This window comes from Heteronotia binoei, chromosome 5, assembly GCF_032191835.1.
Source record: "Heteronotia binoei isolate CCM8104 ecotype False Entrance Well chromosome 5, APGP_CSIRO_Hbin_v1, whole genome shotgun sequence".
Taxonomy (NCBI): domain Eukaryota; kingdom Metazoa; phylum Chordata; class Lepidosauria; order Squamata; family Gekkonidae; genus Heteronotia; species Heteronotia binoei.
Window position 1 is genome coordinate 126,802,684 of NC_083227.1, and position 19,976 is coordinate 126,822,659.

A 19,976-nucleotide genomic window follows, 5' to 3' on the forward strand; every position below is an offset into this window, starting at 1 on the left:
CAGATAAGCAACCTGCAGAGTGATCATTTGTAACTCAGGAGTTCAAAGGGAACTTTTCCGTGACATTAGCATGATTGAGGAAATATGGCCAAGGAGCCTATGAGAAGTAGGACCCTGAAGCATCAGCTAACAGAATATGTCATGACTAGGAATAAGGCCTGTGTCAAACAGGTTGAGGGGGTTTGGGCTATGCCGACGTTGGACGGGAGGAGTAAGGAAAACTAGATGTTAATATAAAATTGAACCTCTACCTTTAACAGGAACTGGGTTCTCATGATCTGGTAGGTTTATTAAATAGTGGCCAGTCTACAAACACCAAAGCAGGCTTTACAAAAATAAAAATAGTTTTGTTTACAAGGGAAGGGTAGACATAAAAGGACATTAAAACATACACAAAGAATAGAGATGAGGAACAAACATAAAGCAGTCAGCCAGACTAACACCTACACTTTGTTACTATGCTAGTTGTCTCAAACTGTTTGCCTCACACAGTTCCTGGTTTACTGCAACACAGAAATGCTGAAAAGTACTTTGCACAAACCCTCTTGTTAGAGGAACATAACCTGTTGCCTTTTGGAGTTCTTCAGAGCATCAAGCCCTTGCTCGTCCTTCCAGCTCTCAGGTGCAATATCACAGTCTGATAAAAGCAAGGCAAAATACTTGCACTACAGATGACGTCAGCTCACTCACACTGCATCTCTGCTCCTTAGAATAACTCTTGGCCAGGCACACGTTCAAATGGACATAACTTTACCTCCTCTTCTGGACGATGAAGGAGCTCTTTCTTGGCATAGCCTCTGTCCTGGCTTTATCCTAGCTGTTAGCACTATCTTAGTTAGGTAGCCAATCCGGCACATGATCTAATCTGGCTGTCACAGCAGTGTCTTCTAGGTTCTAGCTATCAAAGCTTAGATCCTGGAGATCTACTGTCACATAGTTAGTGGTACAGGTGAGATCCATCAAGTTTGTACATGATAAGATAATTGACTTCTGCCAAAGCACATTCTAACAGGTAAAAATCCTTACAATACTTAAGAACATATGGATGAGTAACATGAATACTTAGACGAGGAATTGATTTCTTGACAGCCTATTGTGGGGAAAAATACAACAGGCTCTAGAAAGAGGCTCTGGGCAAGGGCCTCCCCTTGCTGTCTTCCCACCCACCCACGTGAAGGCATTCACTCCTCCTCACCTCCAGGGGAGCTGATGTTTGTCAACTGGAAAGCAGTTGTAATTCTGAGTGATCTCCAGCTCTCACCTGGGATTTGGCAACAATGGTTTCCCAGGAGAAAATAGCTAGTTTGGAGGGTGGAGTCAATGGGATTGTACCTGTCTGAGGTTGTACCCCTCCTCAAACCCCATCCTTCAGGCTTCACCCTTCAAATCTCCAGAATTCCTTAACCTGGAGTTGGCAACTGCTAAATCACACTGGCTGTCATAGCAGACTGCTGCTGAACAGGAACAAGCATCCAGGCCTAGTTAAGTCATGGTAGTCAGAAAAACAATTATTAGGGACACCGGGGGGCATGATGACGGTCACACAGATGCTGAACTTAGCATTCCTTTTGTTTGCAGTGCATTGTTGCCCCTATTCTTGTCATATTCAGCCTTGCATCATTTAGCATCAGCATGAGCTTGTGGTGTGATCTGCTTTGTGTGTTTTGGGGGGGGTTTTTTGCCTGGCCTGGTTGTGTTATTGTATACCATGGATTAGGGGAATTGATCCTACTACAGCTTTTCATATCCTCCCCCCTTCATGCAGCTTCTACCTAGGAAAAGTACAGTATTTCTTCACAGTGGGGACCAAAGCAGAAACTCTCCAGATGAGAGGCATCAGCTCCCCTGGAGGTAAAGGGGCGGAGAGTGAATGCCTTCACTTGGGTAGGTGAGAAGACTGCAAGGAAGTAACCTCAGCAGGATATAATGACAGAGTCCACCCTGCAAAGCAGCCATTTTCTCCAGGGAAGCTGATGACTGTCTTCTGGAGAGCAGTTGTAATTCTGAGTGATCTCCAGCCATCATCTGGAGATTGGCAAATTATAGATGATGATGATGATGATGAGGCTGGATGAGTGAGTGGCAATGTGGCAAATGAGAGTCAATGTGGCCAAGTGCAAAGTAATGCACATTGGGGCCAAAAATACAAGTTGATGGGGGTGTGAACTGGTGGAGACAGACCAAGAGAATGATCTTGGGGTTGTGGTAACTCACTGAAAATGTCGAGACAGTGTGCAACTGCAATAAAAAATGCCAATGCTATGCTGGGAATTATTAGGAAGGAAATTGAAAACAAATAAGTCAGTATCATAATGCCCCTGTATAAATTGATGGTGTGACCTCATTTTGAATATTGTGTACAATTCTGGTCACCGCACCTCAAAAAAGATATCATAGCATTAGAAAAAGTGCAGAAAAGGGCAACTAGAATGATGAAAGGGTTGGAACACTTTCCCTATGAAGAAAGGTTAAAACGCTTGGAGCTCTTTAGCTTGGAGAAATGTTGACTGAGGGGTGACGTGATAGAGGTTTACAAGATTATGCATGGGATAGAGAAGGCAGAGAAAGAAGTACTTTTCTCCCTTTCTCACAATACCAGAACTCAATGAAATTGCTGAGCATTTGGGTTAGAACAGATAAAAGGAAATACTTCTTCACCCAAAGGGTGATTAACACATGGAATTCACTGCCACAGGAGGTGGCGGTGGCTACAAGCATAGCCAGTTTCAAGAGATTGGATAAACATGGAGCAGAGGTCCATCAGTGGCTATTAACCACAGCGTATTGTTGGAACTCTCTGTATTCCAGTGATGCTCTGTATTCTTGGTGCTTGGGGACAACAGTGAGAGGGCTTCTAGTGTTCTGGCCCCACTGATGGACTGCCTGATGGCATCTGGTTTTTTGGCCACTGTGTGACACAGAGTGTTGGGCTGGATGGGCCACTGGCCTGATCCAACATGGCTTCTTTTATGTTCTTATGATGATGAGACAGATGCACCCATTACAGCATACTAACATACTAGAGAATACGGTAAGAGTAACCTTGATTTGCAGAAGATACTGTGGTTCTTAAAAACTGCAGCCTTTCTTGCCTCCAGAAGCTCAACCATTAGACGAAAACACCCTTCAGACCTCTCTCCAAATAGAATGGACTTTAACAGTAATTTCAGTATTCCAGTCTTACAAAATGAAGGGCTATAGACTGTGGCCTCTCCAGACAATCAGATGCCCACATGGCTGTCCTCAGGCTGTTTACAGTTTTATAGACAACAGTGAACCTTGAACCAGGGTCGGAAGCAAGCTGGCGGTCAGCGAGTGGCAAGACTAGATGTATTTCCTGTATTCCTGACCTGGTAGGCAGATTAATCCAGATTAATACCAGCTAACACTTCTGGGCTATTTTAAAAGGTAGAATAATTTAAAGTAATTTATTGTTGAGGTTATGAAAGCATGAATTTTCTGTGTTGTGGATTTAATGTTCCTCCCTCCCTCTTCCAGTACACCTCAACGATCCAATGAGAATGAACATACATTAGCAGGACGCCATCAGGGTTGGAATTTTTATTGTTTTAAAGTAATTGTTGTTTTAATCCTTGTGTGTTTGTATCTGATGTACATCACTCAGAGCTCAGACTTGGCCAGGATAGGGTGATCAATCAAATCTAGATGATGATGATTATGTTTGATGATGTCATCCTTCCATAAGGTCTCATTCCAGTACTATTTGAACCTAAAGTCCATTCTGTTAAAGTTTAAAATGAATTGTATTACTAATTTAACTCATTGATTATTTATTATTATATATTTGGATCGGGTTATATAAATATTTTTAGCAAATTGATTTGAATTAATGAGGGAGTCAAAATTGATTGCTATTGGAATTAATTGTATCAAATATATATAAGGAATTGGGTGGGGGTTTCTGGGTTGATTAGAATTTAGGATCTAGTGGGACAGAGCAGGGTGAGAACGATTTGATAGCAGCCTTGATAGTGGTCAACTCAGCAGCTGCTGCCACCGAGGAATGGCCAGCTCAGGGATTCCAGTGCTCCTGGGGAGGGGGAGGTATGGCGGTGGGAGCAGATATTACAAGGGAGGAGGACAGAGACATGCTAGTGCTCGGCCCCCCTCCAATTTGCGGCCCATCCCAAGGGTGACAGGTAGTAGGGCCAGGTGTAACCCGCCTCCGTCATTGGTGTTATGCAATGCCAGGTCCATCAATAATAAGACCTCAATTCTTCGAGAGTTTATGCTCGAACAGAATATGGACCTGGCTTGCGTGACTGAGACCTGGACCCGAGAGGGTGAGACAGTGGCCCTCTCGCAAACAGCTCCCCCAGGTTACTCAGTCTTTCACCAATCGCGGACTAGCGGGCGGGGGGGAGGAGTGGCATTATTTGCACGGGTGGCTTACTCCTTCAGGGCGCTCCCGGCCCCAAAGATTGAGGGTATTGAATGTGCCGGCCTGGCGTGGGAGGAAGGAGAGGGGTTGGCGATTTGGCTGGTGTACCGTACGCCTAACGCACCAGCCAACGCCTTGCCATCCCTGCTTGAAGCGGCGACAGGCTGGGCACTGGAGCACCGAAGGTTGATAATCCTGGGCGACTTCAACGTCCATGCTGATGACCCGTCTTCTAGTCAGGCGACGGACCTAGTGTCTTCCATGGCGACACTAGGACTCTCTCAATTTGTTGTAACCCCCACTCACCAGGCCGGACACATGTTAGACCTGATCTTTGCAGCTGGGATCGTAGTGAGCGATATAACCGCTGAGGCGGTGCCATGGTCGGATCACTTCGCCCTCAAGGCCCGTGTAGATATGCCTCCCCAAACCTGTTTAGGCGAGGAGCCGATTATGGCCCGCCCGCGGAGCCAAATGGACCCGGAACGGTTCCAGATGGCTCTGTGGGACCCCTGGCCCTCTGGCGACTCCCTCGATGGCCTGATTGAGACCTGGAATAGCCGGCTCTCTAGGGCCATCGAGGAGATCGCACCTCGGCGCCCTCTGCGACCTCGGACTAAGCTGGCTCCGTGGTATACCCCGGAATTACGCCAGCTGAAACAAGGCCTTAGACAACTAGAGAGGCAATGGCGGCGTACTCGTGACGAAGCGACTAGAACATCTTATAGGAAGTTTATGAAGTCCTATGAGATGGCAATCAAGGCCGCAAAGAAAACATACTTTGCGGCTAAGATTGCATCTGCAAATTCGCGCCCGGCCCAATTATTTAGAATAATTCGGAACCTTACTACATTGCCACAGGACAATCTAAAAGCTAAGGAATTGGAGATTGGCTGTGAGGCTTTCGCGAAATTTTTTGCTGATAAGGTCCAATCGCTCCGCCACGACTGCCCTGCCAATTTGGATGCAGTAAGCGAACTCGAGGCCCAATGCGTGTCTTCTGATTTAACTCTGGATTGCTTTGACCCGCTCAGCTTGGAGGAGGTCGACAGAATTCTTGGCACTGCACGATCCACAACTTGTGATCTGGACCCATGCCCCTCCTGGCTAATTAAGGCCTGCCAGGAGGAACTAAGATATCCTATACGGGATATTATAAATCGATCTCTTTCAGAGGGTGTTTTTCCAACACCCCTGAAAGAGGCATTGGTCCGCCCTCTACTGAAAAAACCTTCATCAAACCCGGCCGAATTGGCACACTACCAGCCGGTCTCAAATTTGCCCTTTTTGGGCAAAATTATTGAGAGGGCTGTGGCGTCGCAGTTACAGGATTTTTTGGAGGACGCCTCCACCTTGGACCCATGCCAGTCCGGCTTTCGCCCGGGCCATGGGACGGAAACAGTCTTGGTCGCCCTCATGGATGACCTCCAACGGCAACTGGATCGAGACGGCTCGGCAGTATTGCTGCTGCTAGACCTATCGGCTGCGTTCGATATGGTCGACCATCGGCTGCTGACCCGCCGCCTCGCCGACGCAGGAATTCGGGGGCTAGCCTTACAGTGGCTCTCCTCCTTTCTTGAAGGCCGGGGACAAAGGGTGGCAATTGGGGGGGAGCTGTCTCAGAGACACCCACTTCATTGTGGTGTGCCTCAGGGGGCAGTTCTCTCCCCGATGTTGTTTAACATCTTTATGCGCCCCCTTGCCCAGATTGCACGGAGGTATGGGCTGGGTTGTCATCAATATGCAGATGACACCCAGCTCTATCTATTGATGGACGGCCGGGCTGGCGATGTCCCTGTAAATCTGGACCGAGCGTTACAAGCCGTGGCTGACTGGCTCAGGCTGAGCGGGCTGAAGTTGAATCCGGCGAAGACTGAGGTCCTTTGCGTGGGCCGCGGCGGACCGGGAGGGGAGATTACCCTACCAGCTTTCGACGGTGCGCCACTGATACCAGTGCGCAAAGTCAAGAGCCTGGGAGTGCTGCTGGAATCCTCTTTATCAATGGAGGCCCAGGTAGCTGCCACTGCTAGGTCCGCCTTCTTTCATCTCAAGAGGGCGAGGCAGTTGGCTCCCTTCTTGGAGCGCAGCGACCTAGCAACTGTGATCCACGCAACAGTCACCTCGAGACTAGACTACTGCAATGCCCTCTACATGGGGCTGCCCTTATACCGAACACGGAAACTCCAGGTAGTCCAGAACGCAGCAGCCAGGCTGCTAATGGGACTACCACGGTGGGAACATGCGCGGCCTGGGCTGCGGGATCTGCATTGGCTACCTGTTGTGTACCGTGTTCGCTATAAAGTGCTGGTTATCACCTTTAAAGCCCTATATGGCCGAGGACCTGCCTACCTAAGGGACCGCCTCTCCCCATATGTTCCCCAGAGAGCACTGAGATCTAGCTCTCAGAATCTTCTAACAATCCCTGGGCCAAGAGAGGCTAGACTGAAGACAACCAGGGAGCAAGCCTTCTCGGTAATGGCCCCTCGATGGTGGAATCATCTTCCAGAGATGGTACGAGCCCTGCGGGACTTGAATCAATTCCGCAGGGCTTGTAAAACATTTCTTTTCCAGCTGGCTTTTGAGACAGAACCTGGCTAATCTGATGTGTAGCTATTTAGCCATCTTGTGGATATTACAACTTACAGTATTTTTATAGCACCTATTTTTATCTATTTTATTCATTTTAAATTATTATGTAATTAACTATATCTAATAATTGTTATTTATATTGTTTTATCTAATTCATGGAATTTCCATGTCTGTGAGCCGCCCTGAGCCCGCCTCTGGCGGAGGAGGGCGGGATATAAAAATAATTTTTATTATTATTATTATTATTATTATTATTATTATTATTATTATTATTATTATTATTATTATTATTATCCCCAATATTCTACTAGAAAAAATAAAATTTATTTTTTTGGTTTGCTGTTACATTCACAAGGAGCATCTCAGAACAGGGTCTCTTTCCATATGAACCAGGATTATGCACTTTATGCCAAGGGCAGATCCAGTTTTTATATCTAAGAATTAATTCTCTTTCCCCAGATCTTAAGAAATGAAACCTACCTTTTGTTTGTTTCCATTGCCTTGCAAAGACTAATCTGGCAGCAGTAATGTGGAAAGCAACCATTAATATGTCACTAGGGATATCAGATAGATAATTTAGCTGCAATGTCTCTAGTTTGTGGGGTATCTGTTTATTTTCTGTTACTATACAGTGTCCTTACCATCCTTATTTCGCCTTCCCATTAGTTCGTGTCGGATTTCTAGTGTCTTGTTCTTTACATCTTTACAACCTTCATGTAGATATCTAAGGCAGTTATCTGACATGCTAAAAAGTTTTAAGTGGAATTATGGTACTCAAAACCGCTTTTTGGATACAGGCTTATCTTCTGCCACCCTGTCGAAAGGCAAGCAGTTCTGCTTGCAGTATTAAAAGAACCAAAGGATATATAGTTAGTACAAGGTGCACAGGCTAACTTTCCCATTTGTAAGCATGCTAGGAACTGCACTTTTTAAACAACAATTTGAGTTACTAGCTGAGACTCTGATCACAGAGCAAGGCTCAGATCAGGTTAAGGCAACAAAATATGCTCATAGCAAGTGTTTGTTGTCCTCCATGTTAACAGCAGCAAGAAAGAAGAGACATAGTCTTCAGTGCAAAATCTGGAGGAGTTGGACCAAATTGTAGACATGTCAAAAAGCCCATGGCTGTGTTTAAATTTAGCCAGTACTGCAGCTTTCTCAGCAGGGAAAAGCAAAATTCTGACAAATCAATTCAGACTGTCAATCTCCTGAAGTAGAAATCTCTACTTCAATATCTTGCAAAAATTTAAAGGGCTTTATACAGAGAAAGGTAGTTGAAGTGATTCAAAGAGGCAGTAGATCAAATGTCAAGGAATATTTATTTATTTATTTGGATTTATATTAGCAAGCAGCATAACAGGCATTGGATATGTATACAAATGGAAGAAATTGAAAGAGCGATTGGTAGGCAAATATAGGCAGTGTAGATTTCAAGCTAGATAATTTAGTAAAGGCAAAGAGTAGACTTAAATGTTAAAAGATACAGAATCAGTGCAAATTCCTTTGGGAGGAGTATATAAGTAATGTGGCCCGCTCAGAGCCCATTTGGGAAAGGGCGGGCTATAAATCAAACAAAATAAATAAACAAATAAAATGTTTTTTACTCTTTAATGTTTTTATGGCGCTATTGTGGACTGTTTTACCGGCAGACCGCTGGTTTCATGTATTTGAGACAGGGGAAGTTTACAGTATCTTAAACACTAAGAGAAGTATGGGATTAGGAGTATATCTCTTCCATGTTCAGACAGCAGTGTCTTGACATCTAGAAAATCAGGGTGTGAGGCATATCAAACAGAGATACTGAGATAAGTAGTATGCGCTACATGGGTCTTGCCTTGAAGATAATTTGGAAGATTCAGTTAGTCCAGAATGAAACAGCAAGCTTCCTAACCAGGCAGCAGTACAGTGGACTACAGACAGCATATTACACTTGTTCCTTTCTAGCTGCCTGTTTGCTTCTGGACACATTTCAAGATGCTAGTTTAACTAATAAAGTGACCAAGGATAGTCATCTTCAGGCTTTCTGGATCCAGGGCCCACTGGGCATGGGTCTCACCAAGCTGCAATCATGTGGCAGCACTTAATAATAATAATTATCCTAAGGCAGTGTGCGTAGTATAACCAGGAGCTCCTAAGATTGTTTGCCAGCCAGAAGTTCTGTCTCCTTTAGCATTATGTACCACTGGGTGACAAGCTAGATTTGTTTTTAAGGCAAGAGACATTTCAGAGGTGGTTTGCCATTGCCTGTCTCTGCATCAGGACCCTGGGATTCCTTGGAGGTCATCCATTCAAATACTAGCCAGGTCAACTCTGTTTAGCTTCTGGGATATGACCAGATCAGGCTAGCCTAGCTATCAGGTCAGGGCTGCCACATATCAGGGAGAGGTGGACTGTTATTTCACTTGTGTCAAGGCCAGTTTAGTGGGCAGAGACCAAAGAAAGTAGTGGACAAGAAGCACAAGAGAAGTACCAGGAATTATACAATTTAAGGAACAAGTCCAGAGTCAGAACCATGAGGAATCCTCTCCAACCTCTGTAACCTTGCCACACCAGGATCTCAGACTGATGTGTTCCAGTACAATAAATCAAAAGCATAATCTTCGTATCAAGAAAGAAAATATGTACATTTAGATGCAATTAAGTCTTCAAATTCTGGTTGGGTTCTACAGTTACTCTTATAGAGTCCTCTTTCTCATCTGATTTCCTTTCACAGCATATGGTTATAAGGTTACAGTGGAAATGCTCTATTCAGATTTTATAAAATATTGCCAAAAGAAAAATGCCTTTTTGTTTGCTGATTAGTTTTTCTTCTGAATTTCTGAACTAATACTTGTAGTATTCCCATACAGGATAAATGCTTTCCTTTAGGAATCTGCTTTCTTATCTCCTTTATTTTTTAAAAGAGTAGTGGTTTTACAGTGGCTTTGTACTACTCATGGTGATTGCATAATATATGATGCTGACAAAATGGGGTGAAGACAGTGAAGCTGTCAGTGGCTACTCTGTTTTGTAGTTGTAATAGTAGCAGTGCGACCTGGAGCTCAGCTTTCTCATAATGTACATGATCTTGACATTTCAAAATGCTATGCAGATATCTTTATACAAATCTATATAGAAATTTACTTTGATCTTTCTGGAAGATTTTAAGCCCAGGCAGATCTGTAAAGGCAGTTTGAAATGCTCCAAGAACTGGGATGGTAGTAAGATCCACAATTCTAATAATTAAGTACATGGACTGACACCATACATCACTTTTGTTAATTTTGCTAACCTGCCATTGGATTTTAACTTTGTACTAGTTTGCATTCTATACCACTGCCCACTAGCTATATGTAGCTCTTCTCCCTGTACCTCATTCCTCATCTGAAGAAGTGTGCATGCACACGAAAGCTTACATTCTGAATAAAACTTTGTTGGTCTTAAAGGTGATACTGGACTCCTACTTTGTTCTACCATACATCACAGTTCAGTTGCTATCTCTGAGAGATACATGTATCTGAAATATGCACATGGTGCAGCCCTAATGGAATAGGAGCATGAATCAACAAATTACTTTAATTAATGATGTTCAGTTTCTGAGTTAGACTCCCATCCCAAACTTTTCCTGTGTCTTAGTAACATGTATATGAATGAGATGTGTGCTGCATTGGATTTGGGAACACTGAATAAGTTATGACAAGAACATGAATTGTATGGTGGAGCGGAGGAGTTTGACAAAATCTCTGGTCTCACTGAAGAATTTAGATTTTCTTCTCTCTGATAAGAATGCTAAGATTACTCATCAAGTAGCTACGTAGATTTTGTTTGGTAATTCTCAGGTCCTGGAAACTGTATCATAATTAGATCTTAATTTTAAATCGTTTTATTTGATTTATTATATACCTTGAATTTTTTTACATGTAAATGTGTTGTATGATTGGTCAAATGACCATAATAAAGAATGACTGACTGATTTGACAGGCATGGATAGTTCCATGCTAGCCTTTGTATAGATCTGATATCAAAATTATGCAGTATGTGTGGTATTTTCATCCACACGAGACAAATGGAGGGTCGCAACAGCATCCCAGTTAACTTCCAACAACTAGAAAGAATTCTCTTGTATGTATTTTCTATTTATTGCTTCACTGTTGTTCCGCCTTAATTAAATGCACACATTCTCTTACACATATTTCCTATCTTGACATATTTATTGCTTCACTGTTGTTCCCCCTTAATTAAATCCATACAGCTGCTGACCCTATACACTTATTATTCCTGTTTTGTTTCCACATACCTTAAAATGTTTTCATCATGTTATATACTAATTCGATGTTCAGCCTCTGTCTATAAGTCTGAATGATTTTCTTCCATTTCATAGCTGAAGAAATGTGTGTGCACATGAAAGCTCATACCTTAAATAAAACTTTGTTGATCTTAAAGGTGCCATTGGACTCTAACATTGTTTTGTTGCTTCAGACAGCTACCCACCTGGATCAGCTTTTCACTTTAGGTTAGTTTCCTAGTCTAATTCCAGTCAGTCACTGTTAGTAAAACATACATCCACTTTCAGTTATGAATCTGTCTTTTAGTGTTGCTTTTATTGTATTTTGTTGTATTCTTGTCTGATTCGGTTGCCAGAATATTAGTTGGACTGGTCTTCCTTCAGTGAACTTTGATATTCTCTTACCTTTTGAAAGTGTTCTCAGAAAAAGTAAAAAATGCATGAGTGGATTATGCCTTGACAGAGTGAGTACATCAGTCAAAGAAATAAATTTCTGGCTCTGGAAGTTTTCAAGCCTAACTCCTGCAAATGCAAGCAAAAGACCAAATACCCATCATCGTGATTGATGGAAGGCAGTCAATGGGTACATCCTTCTCCCATGGCTTTTCTTTCAGTGAATAGCCACTCAATATTAAGAGGAGTAGGTTTTGTTGGGTTAGGGATGCAAATAGCCTTTGTCACTCTGACCAATGAACTTGGGGGGTACATTCCTGCTAATCCACCTAGACCTGTCAGTGACTTTAAGTACCATCAACCATGACATCCTCTGGCTGGCTGGGTTGGGAAAGGAGGGTACCATACTTAGTAGTTTTGTTCTGATTTGTCACATCCCAGAAAGTGGTGCTGGGGGTTGCAGTTCCGTCCTGTGGCACTTATGCTATGGGATCTCCCAGAGATCTGACTTGTGAACTGTGGTAATTAACATCTACATGAAACCTCTGGGAGACGTCATCTAGGGATTTGAAGTGAGGTGCACCCAAGATGCAGGTGATACCCAGCCCTAGTTCTCCTTAACAGTTGAGTCAGGTGGGTCTGTGAAAGTTCTGAACAGAAATCTGAAGAAGGTAATGAGGTGAATGAGGAACAATAAACTGAAATTTGATCCAGACAAGACTGGGATGCTGTTGGTCAATGAAGTAGCTGCTCAGGTACTGTGCAGCTTGTTCCACTCCTACTCCAAGAACAGTTTCATAGTTTATGGATGCTGCTCTATCCTGGCCTTTTGTCAGCTATGGCTGATAATGCCAACCACTGCACTTCCTTGAAAGGCATGATTGGCCCATGATGATTCATGCTCTGATAAAATCTGGGTTAAACTGCTCTACATGGTGCTGCCTTTGAAAGTTGTTTAGAAACCTGAATTGGTCCAAAATGTGGCAGTGGGGTTGTTGATGGGAGCTGGACACAAGGATCATATCAGCCCTGCGATGAAAGATCATATTGGCTGCTCATCTGTTTCTGGGTAGAATTCATAGCGCTGGTTCTAGACTGCTTTTATTTTATGCTCTTTTATGCCTTGCTTTTAGGGGTGGTTGTTATTGAACTTTTTATTTGCATAGACTTGGTGTCCTATTGTTATGAACTGCCTTGGGCAGCTCTGGAAAAGAAACATAAATTTTCTAAATCTATATACTGTTGGCCACATGTGGGCCCTATCTGCAGATAGCTAAATTCATGGATCAGGACTACACAGAGGCTCAACAGATCTTTCTTCAAACTTGGGAGACTCTCAAGTTTGCAGAAAAATCTGAAATCAAATTTAAAAAAAAATTAAAGGAAGGATTAAAATTAAAAATTAAAGGATCCCCCCCCCCCCAATAGACTTGCATTGTCTGCACACACACAGAACAACACAGTAAAGGAGTCACATGAGCTCCCTGTTGATACCGGCAACTGCTCCAGGCCCAGCACGCTAGATGCCTGCAACCACTGCCTGGGTGTGGAGAAGGTGGATGCTGGTGGCCACTGCAGTGAAGGATGCCAACTGCTGGTTTGGTGACTGGCATCCTCCAGCTGCAGAAGTTACTGGACACTGTCACTGAAAGAAACAAATACTGTGATGTACTGGCTAACAATGTTTAATAAAACCATTTAAAAACCTTTTTAAATGTCTTTTTATACTTCACTAGAAATATCCATTCACATAACAATATTATCACAGAGGTCCATTCTCACATTACAATATTACAAGAAAGGTCCCATGAGCACCTGGATATAGGCTGATTTCGTCAATGGACTTCCTCAGGAGTATTTCTTCCAGGGTTACCTGCCCCTTGTAACAACCCAATGTTAATGCTCTTCTGTAACATCTTCTATTTCAAGTTTTCTCATCTACTCAATGACACTTTAAGTGCATAGATTTATCTTAGACGCTTAACCCAGTCCAAACTTATTCATTTAATCAGATGCACAAGCCTTCTGGAGTTTGCTGGCCAATAGCTCTCTGCAATATTTTTATTAGAAGCAAGCTGTTCTGGCCAATTGCTCTTATACTCCCTATAATTATTATTTATTTATTCTTAATTTCAAGCAAGCTACTCTTTTGACAGCAAGTTAGCTCAAAGCCACTTAAGTGTATAATTTTAAGCAGGCCAGTCCTGTGCCTCTTCTAGAACTGAACGCAAAAACCTCTTAGAGTTTACTAGCAATTGCTCATCACTGGCCACCGCTCTGGGCCCACGTGAGGAGGCAGCAGTCGCTGCAGACCCAAGCAGAAGCAGAGGATGCTGGTCACTGCTGTGGACCCAGGCACAGTGGCAAAGGACCCTGGTCACTGCTGTGAGCTCTGTGGTAAGTGGTGAGGCTGAGAGCCTCATCAGCATCAGCAATTGGAGGTGTTATGGACCCCCCACACATAAGTCTCGCAGGCCCACCTTTTGTAAATAAATACTATCCTGAAGCTTATTGCATAAGGAACAATCTGCCTAGGCTCATACTTCGAACACTTGTTTCTGTTGCTGTACATATTTTTTATTTATTTATTTTTGTTAATTTGTATTCTGCCCTTTCCCGCAAGCAGGCTCAGGGCGGATCACAAGAGTTAAAACAATTAAAAACGACACACTAAAACCATAAAATACAATAAAACAGATAACACATATATCAAAGGTGGTGGTTTCCATTGGGCGCATTCTATATATCAGTACAGCAGTAGGTCCAGAGATGAAATAATAAATAAAGATAAAATAATATAGCATCATAGCAGGCAAGGGAGGCCAAGCAGATGGCAATAAGGATGTCCGCTGCCTCAACCGAAGGCCCGGCGGAACAGCTCCATCTTGCAGGCCCTACAAAATGGCATCAAATCAGATAGGAGAAGAAGAGTAGCCGGTATATAAAAGAAGAGTGGGCCTGGTGTGGCATCAGCTCAGTGCCAGAAGTCATGCAAGCCCAGTTGACAGGTTTGGCTGGGGCTGGAATGTTGCTGCTGGCGGTGGTTGGAGAGGCAGGTGGCAAGATGGAGCTGCAGCTGAAATATGAGGAGAAGAGTAGCCAGATAATACTATATGTATATAAAAGGCAAACTGTGTATCTGAACAACTCACCTCACCTCCTATTGGCCACTTGGAAAGCTGCCACCTGTTGGCCCATCCCGCCAGCCCTTCCTTGCAGAGTGAAGTGCCGTTTCTCTCCCCCACACACGGAGGGTCATGTGATATTTTTGTCATGGTGCTGCTGCCTGCCTATATTACAGAGGAAGCAAAAGACCAGACCACTGACCAAAACTGTTCTGACCAGCTGTGGGTCGATAGGACCTCACTCTGTCCACTGCTCTGAGGCTGCCCACCACTGACACTGCACCCACCAAAAGGCATTCCCCCCCACAGAGGCATCACAGCGCCAACCTCCTGATGCTCCTTGACCCCAGTGGTGGGCAGGATGCGGTGAATGACAGAAGGGTGCTGCTTTACCTGCTGGTGGGCCTGGAGAAGGAGGACAATGAACACAATGAGGAGGAGGCCAGTGAACTGGACAGCAGCTGGAGCCCTAGGCTACCTAGCAGACCCTGGGCTGCCCCTGTCTCCCGCCCTGCCACTACCCCAGCGCCAAAGGAGGCAACTCCAGCAGCCGCCGCCAGCACCAGGAGGAGCAGAGCCACTGCAAGCTCCCAGACCCAGCTGCAGCTCCATCTTGCCACCTGCCTCCCCAACCACCAGCAGCAGCAACATCCCAGCCCCGGCCAAACCTGTCAATTGGGCTGCTATGACTTCCAGAACTAAGCTGCAGCCACACCAGGCCCACTCACATGCCTGGGCAGCTCCTGCCTCAGGCAGCAGTCTGGAAGGGAGGCAGGGAGAGGCCACCTTGAGGAGCCCAGTGGAGTCTTCGGATGGATCTCCCTAAGTTAGGGCTAGGTGGCAAGACAGCAAGGGTGGAGAGTGAATGCCTTCACTTGGGGGGTTGGTGGTGGGTGGGAAGACAGCAACAGTGTAGGGGGAGTGAATGCAAATGGTTGAGAGACAGCAAAGGGGGGAACTTACCCACAGCCTCTTTCTATAACCCATTGTATTCCGTCCAGCAATGGGCCTTATTCCTAGTAACTAAATAAATCACTTGATTCTATTCTCATCTTCAGCTAAATTGTATGTCTACATATTATTTCCTAACAGTAAAGTAATGTGCCACAGAAATAACTTTCTTATGACTTATATTATCAAACATGTGTAATCTTTTTTTTTTTTTAAGACTGAAATAATTTTCACACTTCTATGCTTTTGGTATGAATAAAAATACATGGAGAGGAATGGGATATATTCTCGACAGGAGTGCCCTGTTTTTCTTCCCACTCATGCCTAACATGATTTTTTACTTGTCTCTTCTTTTGTAGGTGGCCATTTCTTCCACCGTAATTCTCTGTCTCCTCGGAGCCTGGTGTATGAGAATGACTTCTCTTCAATTGAGCCTGTCTTGGACATGTATGATGAGAACAAGACCTGAAGAGGATCTGCATTCTTCTTGCTTTGCTCTCTTTCCCTTTTCCGTTTCCGTTTCTCATTCCTATTGTTGTGTACTCCTTCCATGGGTGTTCTTTGTCTGAAGAAGAGCGGCCTTTTCCAGAACATGTGCCTGGCTGCCAGGCTGCAAAGGCGAAGCTCAGCTGAGGCAATATTGGAGGATAAGGGGATGAAGAATGTGCACCGCAAGTCGGCTGTTGGAGGTTGCCGAGTTAAAGTTGTCATCAGCAGTGCCAGCGCAATGGTGTTAGTATGCTAGAGGCTTTGCCCTACTCAGTTTTTAATTTTGTACTACAGTTACCTCTCTTGAGTAGGCACATGGTATTTCTCTTTTTTACAAAATTGCAGTGTTTTGCCAGCTTAGTTGCCTATTGGAGGTAGTGGTGGGACACTGCCCAAAACACTCCAGCTATTCTCCATTCTGTCCTTAAACTCACATTGAACATCCCAGTTCCAAAGGGATTTATGAGAAATGTATTGACATTCCAGTTTGCCATTTAATTGACTGCTGGCAGAACAAGCTATAATAATACAGCAGCATTACGACCGTCTGTCTCAGTAGACGACGTTGGGGTTTTTCCACTCCATTGCTGAGGATAAGTATGGACGAAAGCTGCTTGGAATGAATGCAAAACAAAAACAAAGAAAAAACCAACAGCCATTTTCCAGCCTTCCTATTGAGGGAATCTCTGACAAAGATGTTGCTGATATTTATAAAAACAGTATTTGACCTTTAGAACACAAGACTACTTTAAAAATATCCAGAAATCAAAAATAGGTTATTGCTTGGTTTTTAAAAGATCTGTTCTTTTTCACTCTAATTTTTAAAAGCCAGTATGTTGGCTTTATATACTGAAATGGCTGGAAGCCTCCTTCCTACATGTTTTTACCTGAGATAACTGTAGCCATTAAGCAACAAACCTTTTCTGAAGTCATGCCTTCTCCAGAGAACATCAGTATCATGAATGCAGGGAGGAGGAGGAAGAGAAATGGCAACTGCTGTTTTGACATCAGTTTTTACTACAGTGGAAGTGGCTGAAGAACAAATGTTCTAATTTAACAATGCAGACATGGACAGCTACAAACAAAGATGATTTGATGTTTTTTTTAAGAACCATCAACTGTTGCTTAAGCAAAAAAAGAAAATCAAACACCGCCAGATTTGGATTGTGCAGCTAATACAGCTTTCCTTCAGGATGCTGCATAAATGTTAGAATTGACAAGTGTAATTTCTTCCCCATTGCAACTCTTGAGCTGCTGTAGAGGTAGAAATGGTATCATTGTATTGTGAACAAAAGCTTGATGCTCTAGGAATGTTGATCGCAGAAGAGACTGAGAACCAAAAGTGGAGGTAAGAATTGTTGAGTGGGTGTCTTGTCACAGACAGCTTACCATATAAGCAGGAAGATGGACAGGGGAAGTCCTCCCCCCCCCCTGCTGAAACTGGGCTTTCACAAGATTTTTCTTGCCCTGGAATGTAGTGATGCTGTGATGTTAATGTGCTGACTGCTGACTGGAAACTAGCTGTTTGCAGCTAACTATTCGCAGAATGCTTAGTTTGTATTGCCCTGATGGCCATATTTTCTGTGATCATTCTGGACTAATGAGTGATGCGGAGCATAAGGACTTGGTCCTGGCGGCCTCTTGTTTGTTGTGTGTGCCAGGTAAGTTTTCATGTACCTCACTGACATGAGAAAATTCTAAACAAAATCTTCTTAAAAGCACAGTCTTAAATTACTGAGAATTTAAAGTTTGGAAGATTTGTTGGAGAATATCAGTGACGCTACTTTGAGTATACACAAACGAAAGTCCTACATTCATTTTTTTTTCCCCCTTTTCCAAGCTGCCAGTATTAGGGAGATATGCAATACGAAAGGCAAATCATTTTATGCTCAGTACTCTCTTATGGCACAGTATAGGGCTAGAACCCAGAAGGGGAAAATCCAAAAACTGTAAATCTGACATTGACCCTTAAGTAATAAATCACACCTTTGGGTTGAATCGAACTTAATTTTAAAACTATAAACTGGAGACTTCTGTGGACTTTGCTCATGACAGCCAGAGTTTTAAATTTAAGAAGTGGGTGGGATGGGTGTACAAAAACCATTGATGTTTGAATAGAATAAGAAACTCAAACAATATTAGAAAAGCAAAAGACCAAACAAAAATCCCATATGCAGTAATTCTCCCAGTTCTGAGGAGGTTCCCTTGTAACCTCTGATTGGAAGTTTGATGCTTTTCTTTTGGACTGGAACCAGAGATAGGAATAGTACAGCAGTTTAATTATTTGGTCTTAGATTTTTATTACCAGCAGACCACTGTTATTACTATATGTGTATAGTTTTCAACAAAGTCCCAGTGTCCAGTCTTCCTCCCCACTCAAGTGAAAAGTGTTGCAAGTTGGAATAATTATATGGAGGTGACTAGCACAATTTCTGTTTACACTATTTGAATCTTCATGTATATCTGGCAAACGGGCAGTTCCCTCAGCAGACAATTAATTGTCTAAGTCCCACTTGCCAAACAATAATGTGAACATACAAGCCAACTCTGGCTGACAGTAGCTGTCCACTGCTTCAGACAGTGGTCTTTCCTATTACCCACCCTGCTACGTGAGATCCCTTGGAGAGTGATTTGACAGCTTTTGCATGAAAAGCATGTGCTCTGCCACTGAGCTGCAGCCCCACTGCAAGTTATACTAGATGAAACAAGGTGCTCAGATTGCAGTGGGTTTAGTTGATTAACTGCAGTTTCCTTTTCCACATGTTGGTCTGCCTCAGTGTTGTGCCGTATCATGTACCTCAGTATGTGCTGGCTGATGGAGAGACATATGTATGATATAACTGCCATAAGACCACATTCCCTGTTTGGACCACTTGATAGGCAGTATTCAACAAAAGACACATTTAGTTTAACTGCCTCCCAGCTTTTCAGTTGCTATATTTGCTTTTCTGCTAAGTTGTACAATTCAATGTCCCCTCTGAGCAATAAGAGCAATATAAGCCCTCAATAAAGGACCCCTAGAAAAGAAGGGCCTTCTGATTCTTAGAGCTTCTTTATGCTATGCTAGACATAAATGTGAGTGCTGCCTTTTGTCTCATATAAGCCCTTCAAAACAGCAACTTTTACCTGTTGCTATAAAACCTGAGAGTGAATACAGTAGAATGAATTAATAACTGAATTAAGATTATATATGGCCATTTTAATAGATGGTAGCTAGTGTTGAGAGTCAAACACTTGTTTATCTTCATAAACCATCTTATACCCAAGATGGCTTTTTCAGAATCAAAGGTGCAACTAGAGAAGATGTGGGAGATCTGTGACTGGGTTTCTTGATGTATTTAATGGTATTTGAAAAATCATGTACCAGAGGACTGGATTTGTCTTGGGGCAAAGCATTAATACTTTTCCTTTGCACCATGCCCCCAAATTACTGTAAACTCAAATAAGGGAAAAGACAGATTGCCTTATTTTTGCCACCAAAATAACAGCAACTCAGAAGGGATAGGATTTCAGTTGTGAAAATTAGTGTGTGTGTAACTTACCATGCCCCCATTCCCTCCCAGGCTACTTTAAAGACAAAATTAAACACATCAGGAGTCTCAGTCAGGGATTTTGTGTGTGTCATCCAGTTGTGTCCCAGATTATAGGCCACCCATTATTAAAGTAATATGTGCACTATTCTTAAGACTAGAATACACGTTTATATTGACCAAAAGATTATTGAAAATCATCACCGAAGGGTGGAAGGCTGTGTGTGGATTTA

The 19,976-nt window shown here is 43.3% G+C and overlaps 1 protein-coding gene across 1 annotated transcript in view; it reads left to right on the plus strand.

Moving 5' to 3' along the window:
- Positions 1–18,587, plus strand: part of RNF130 (ring finger protein 130) — a 111,923-nt gene extending 93,336 nt beyond the window's left edge. The window contains exon 8 of the mRNA XM_060240335.1: positions 16,084–18,587. Coding sequence (XP_060096318.1) covers positions 16,084–16,193 — 110 coding nt within the window. The 3' untranslated portion in view covers positions 16,194–18,587. The remainder of the gene's footprint in view (positions 1–16,083) is intronic.
- The last annotated feature ends 1,389 nt before the right edge of the window (positions 18,588–19,976 follow it).